Source organism: Juglans regia, unplaced genomic scaffold, assembly GCF_001411555.2.
Source record: "Juglans regia cultivar Chandler unplaced genomic scaffold, Walnut 2.0 Scaffold_21398, whole genome shotgun sequence".
NCBI lineage: Eukaryota > Viridiplantae > Streptophyta > Magnoliopsida > Fagales > Juglandaceae > Juglans > Juglans regia.
In genome coordinates, this window is record NW_023352415.1 from 1 (window position 1) to 5960 (window position 5960).

The 5960-nt window shown below is 35.1% G+C and overlaps 1 protein-coding gene across 1 annotated transcript; it reads right to left on the minus strand.

The window, feature by feature from the left end:
• Positions 1-1244: 1244 nt before the first annotated feature.
• LOC108980401 lies at positions 1245-5575 on the minus strand. Its single transcript, XM_018951311.2, has 3 exons — positions 5433-5575; positions 1944-2039; positions 1245-1343 (listed from the first exon to the last, which is right to left on the minus strand). Exons 1-3 carry the CDS (start codon positions 5573-5575, stop codon positions 1247-1249), a joined length of 336 nt encoding a protein of 111 aa, XP_018806856.2. The 3' UTR covers positions 1245-1246.
• Positions 5576-5960: the final 385 nt, after the last annotated feature.

Below are 5960 nucleotides of genomic sequence, written 5' to 3' on the forward strand. Positions count from 1 at the left end.
AAAATATATTTATTCTGTGTTTAGAAGAAGAACCCAACTCAACTCATCTCAAACCAATTATTGATGGAACTCACTATTTTTTCAATTTTTCATAAAAAGTTAAACTCATCTCAACTTATTTCATTTATTTTAATCTAAAAAGTTAAATTCATTTCCATTTAAGAAATTCTATTTGCAGTTCTGAGTGGGGAATTGCATGTGCAGTCTCATTAATGAATGGAGGTAAAAGAGAAAAAAACATCATTTTAAAAAAAAAATATTATTTTAATTTTAAATATAATTGTATGGGCTTGGACTTTATGTAGACTAACTCTTTCAACTTATAAAAGTTAAATTCATCTCAATAGAACCTACAAAATATAAATATTTATTATTCAACTTAACTCATCTCAACATCCAAACACAACCATTTATTACTTATCATTCAATCACTTAATATCACATAAGAAAATTGTTGAAAGAAAGCTATTAAGAAGACGGTGAATAGAATTTTTGATGAATTTATGAATTTATTTGTGGTTTCTTTCCCGATCTCTTTTTTATGAATTTATGAATTTACTCTCTTTTTTTGTGGTTTCTCTCCCAACCTCTTTTCATCTTCATATTACTTTATCGTTCCTGAAAAGAAAAATGATATAGTAAAAAAAAAAGATAAATTGTATAGTATATTTAGGATATATTTAGATTTAAGATACTATTATGCATAGAAGAGATATGCTTGTAAAAAGTTATAAAATCTTTTTATAACTATTCATCCTAGGTCGAAATTCGGGTTTCAAATTTGGACTAGGTTCCAGATTGGGTTACAAGTTAACCCGAGCCAAAATCCAGATGAAACCAAATTTTTAGAATCCGAAAATTTGGATTTAGGGTAGTACCTGGTCTTTTTTTTATTATTATTGCTATTAACAAAAGCCTAGGGAGCATAATTTTTTTATTTTATCTAAAAGCCTATATTTCAAGAAATCATGTTGAAAAGCATAATAGCATTGTAAATTGTCCATAATAATAAAAATATTTCAAAATAGAAAATTAAATTTTATGTAAAAAAATAGGTAAAATTAGAAACTAATTACCTTTTTAACTAAATGCATGTAAAAGAAAATATATACAATATTCATCATGTAAAATGCATACAACACAATATAATTCACTACATATTACATTATTTGGTATTTATGCATTACATTACAAAACACAAAATTACAATATATGAATTACAAAACACAACTTTGGAAGAAGATTATTAGATAGGTGTGAGAGGAAACACATTATCAAACGAAGATTGATTTCCCAGTATTGTTGTTGTTGTTAATTTGTAAGACATTGATGTAGATGAACATCTGCAGACATGTGGTAAGGCATCAATGGCAGACTTAGAAATTTTTGAATCTCCTAAAATCACAAAACCAAATTACTTAGCAAGGAAAATAAAAAAATACTTTGCAAGGGCATATTCACAAGAAAAATGAAATAAAGAAGTGAAAGTTGACCACAAATGATTTAGTTCAACTAGTGTAGTAGACTCTGATCCTAATCTCAGGTAGTTTTAATAAGAGTGAGTCTACACCCACCGCTGGGGGCTCCCGCTAGGCCAAATTCAAAGTTTTTATTTTTTTGTTTTTTTATCATATCATTTTTTTAATATTTTTAAATATTTTTTAAAAAAGAAAAAAATTTATAATATTATTAAATAATATTTTCTTAATCCCTAAGTTAAAAAAAAAAGTACAAAAAAAAAAAGAGCAGGAGCTCCCAGCAGGATCCCTAGCGTTTTCCTTTTAATAAAAAACTCATATTCATGTCTGGAAAACCACTTCAGTCTCAATCTTGGAACCATTACATATTAAATGAAGCAGAGTTATCTTTCATACCCCTCCATGCATTGACTCTTCATTCTCAATCTTGAAACCCTTAAAGAATATTGAAGATTAAAAACTCACCCATTTAGTGTACACCAACTTGTTAGATCAAACATGAACAAAATTGCCATAGAGTCTTTACAAGCAGCAGGAATGTGATCCCTAAACTTCTTCCACCTACAAGCATATAATGATGAAAAATAAACAAATGGGCCAGACGCCATTATATTCTATTTTATTTTAGTCATTGAGTACATGTCAGACATAGAAACACAGATATATAAAACATTGATGTCTGGTTATCTCCATAACTCATCCAAACAAACCAAAAAACCATGAGCAAAACAGACCCAGATAAACTACTTAGGCAAAGGTGGAACCAAATAAGAAAATACAATCTTAGAGCTAATAGTAAAGCAGATTTCAAGTTTTTCTTTTTTTTTTTTTCTTAGACAAAAATCATTGAACCCTTGAATTTATACACAAGTATCGTAAACAAAATGTTTAACCAGCCACAGTATAACACGAGCCAAAGTAGAATGCAATAGAATCATATTAAAAAAAATATCCTAGAAAACAGATGAGTAATTCCACAGGTTTTGGCGAAGATGTGGAACATCATAACAAGAAAGAAACCTCAATATAAAAAGCGTTTGCAGAAGATGTTGAGTACTGTGGAGTTTGGTCCACACCGCTCGAGCGGAGGCATGACAAAGACTTTGCGCAAAGCTTGATTGACAGTGAGCTTGAGCGGATGCGATACAGAGAGTTCGCTCGACACTCACTTTACCTACCGCTCAAGTAGAGTTCAAGTTAAAGAGTTCGCTCGTGAGCCGCTTGACACATGGCTTATGCAATTGATGGGGAACAGGTTCCCTCAATGTGAGCTCGACAAGCCACTCGAACGAACATCGCTTTTGATGAAATTTTAGGGTTTCCGCCATGTACCTTATATATTTGTGTTTTGTGTTACTGTGGTTGTACAGTGCGTGCACAGTGAACATATGCAAGTTGCCGAATCACGTAAATCTTGTGTCGTGTGATTGTTTGATTGTTCTTTTCGCGTTTATTTTTAATTATTGTCATCGTTTTTCACAACAATTGGTATCAAGAGACAATGTTCGGGTCTGAGGAAAAATGATGGCTGGAGAAGAAGTGAAGGTATCCAAGATCGAGAAGTTCGATGACACAGATTACGGGTATTGGAGGATGCAGATAGAGGACTACCTCTATGGGAAGAGACTTCATCTTTCGTTGTTGGAGAAGAAGCCAAAGGGCATAGAAGAAGTTAATTGGAACCTGTTGGATTGACAGGTTCTTGGGGTTATTCGAATGACCCTGTCAAGATCCGCTGCACACAACGTCATCAAGGAGAAGACGAATGTGGATCTCATGGCGGATTTGTCAAGTATGTATGAAAAGCCGTCAGCGAATAACAATGTACACTTGATGAAAAAGTTATTTAATTTGAAGATGGCAGAATGTACGTTTGTTGCACAGCATCTGAATGATTTTAATACTATCACAAATCAATTGTCGTCTGTTAAAATTAGGTTTGATGATGAGATACGTGCACTAATATTGTTGGCTTCACTACCAAACAGTTGGGAAGCCATGATAATGCTGTTAGTAATTCTGTTAGTAAAATAAAGTTGAAATATGATGATATACGTGATTTGATTTTTGGCTGAGGAAATACGCAGGAGGGATTTAGGCGAGACCTTAGGTTCGAGTTCAGCATTGAATGTTGATTCTCGAGAGATATCACAAACAGGAACTCAAATAGAGGCAGATCAAAATCAAATAACAGAGGTAAAAGTAAGTCAAGGCCTGGGCAGTAAGCAACTTGCTAGAATTGTGGCAAGGCCGGTCACATAAAGAAGAAATGTAAAAATTCAAAGAAGAAGGAGAATGATAGTGCTAATGTGGTTACTGAAGAAGTATAAGATGCACTACTGCTTGCAGTTTACAGTCCGATTGATGACTGGATACTGGATTCAGGATTCAGGGGCCTCGTTTCACACATCTTTCCATCGTGAAATAATGCAAAACTATGTTGCTGGTGATTTTGGAAATGTGTACCTGGATGATGGAGAGACATTGAATGTGGTGGGAATAAGAGACATTGATATTGTACTCCATAATAAGAATAAGTGGACCTTACAGAAGGTTAGATACAATCCTGAGTTGAAGAAGAAACTAATCTCTGTTGGCCAGCTCGATGATTGTGGCCATTCAGTAGTGTTCTTAGATAGCACCTGGAAGGTCACTAAAGAGGCATTGGTACTGGCTCAGGGTAAGAAAATTGGTACTCTCTATATGACTACTGGTTTGAATAATATTGTTGTTACTATCGTTGCAAAGAGCACAACATATTTGTGGCATTGTAGGCTTGGCCATATGAGTCAGAAGGGCATGAAAGAACTACTGTCTAAAGGCAAGCAACCATAACTGAAGTCAGTTAATTTCAGTATGTGTGAGAGTTATATTTTGGGGAAGCAGAAAAAGGCTAGTTCTTGAAGAGTGGCAGAATACTGAAAACAGGAAAGCTGGATCTTTTGCACACAAACGTGTGAGGACCTTTTCTAGTGGCATCTCTTGGAGGTTCTCGGTACTACGTCACATTCATTGACGACCACAGCAAGAAGGTATGATTTTATTTTTTGAAGCATAAATCTGATGTATTTAATGTGTTCAAAAATTGGAAGACTTTGGTTGAGACATAGATAGACTTAAAGCTGAAATGCTTGAGGTCTGACAATGGTGGTAAATACATTGATGGATGGTTCAAGGAGTAGATGGTTCAAGGAGTACTGTGCAGCTCAAGATATTAGAATGGAGAAGACAATTCTTGGGACACCACAACAAAATGGAGTTGCTGAACGTACAAAACCATTAATGAGCGTGCTAGAAGCATGAGGCTGCATGCTGGATTACCACCTACATTCTGGGCAGACGCAGTCAGCACTGCTGTCTATATGATAAATAGAAGGTCATCAGTTCCGTTGGAGTGTAGACTGTCTGAGGAGGCATGGGCGGGAAATAGGTCAAATTTTCTCTCCTTAAAACTTTTTGTTATCTTTCTTATGTTCATGTTGATTCTGATGCTCATAATAAGTTTGAGGCTAAGTCAAAGAAATGCTATTTTATTGTTGACCAATGAATTATCATCAAGATGGTTTTGTACAAAAGAGAAGAGAAAATACTATATTTAAAAGCTCAAGAAAGGCGTAGTCTCAAAATGTTGAAAGGAATCTTAAAACCTGGTCCTTACTCGGCTAAACTTGCAAAAGCACACAAATCAAATATGTGCTATGCTACTTCTATAAAATCAATAGGTAACACAGAACAAAACAGACCCAAATAAAAACCCCGCGTTTTAAAACAAAGAGAGCAGATTTAGCAAAAGAACTGCATATACTTATATCCACAACAGTTTTGTTCAAAGATAAGCACCTCTAATTCTTTCCCACATGCTCACAGATCACCATAAAACACACTGTCAAAAAACACATTTGGAAGTGTAAATCTAGGGTTTTGGGGATATTTTCCAAAGAAGGAAAAACGAACCTTCGGTTGTCAAGAAGAGATTTCCTAGTCTCTAGTCCCAGTCTTAAAAAAAGCTCCCACTCGTTCCCAGTCTGTCGCTTCGAGAGAAGAAACGCCGTCTCTGGATCCATCCTCTCGATCTCTATATGGGTTTCCTCCTCCATCGAATACTACTGTAGAACAAAACAGAGAGTGTTGAAGACGATGACACGAGGCAACGAAACTTCGATCGGCAGAGGAGGCTAAGGCGTGGAGAGAGAGAGAGAGAGAGAGAGAGAGAGAGAGAGAGATCTGGAGTGAATGGCTTTGAGTTCTAGGTGAAGGGTTTTGAATATTAGTATCCAAATAGCGATATGACAATTTTTTTTTTTTAAAATAACCTGGGTACCGGGTTTTACAACACGGTTCCGGCCCAAGTTTGATCCTAGCCAGAACTTGGAATCAGAACTCGGCTATTCGGGTGGGCTGGGAAAAAATCCAACTTGGATGAACAGTCATATTCTTTTTCTATAAAGAGAATTTTGTGGAATTATCAGAACTCACGACCTT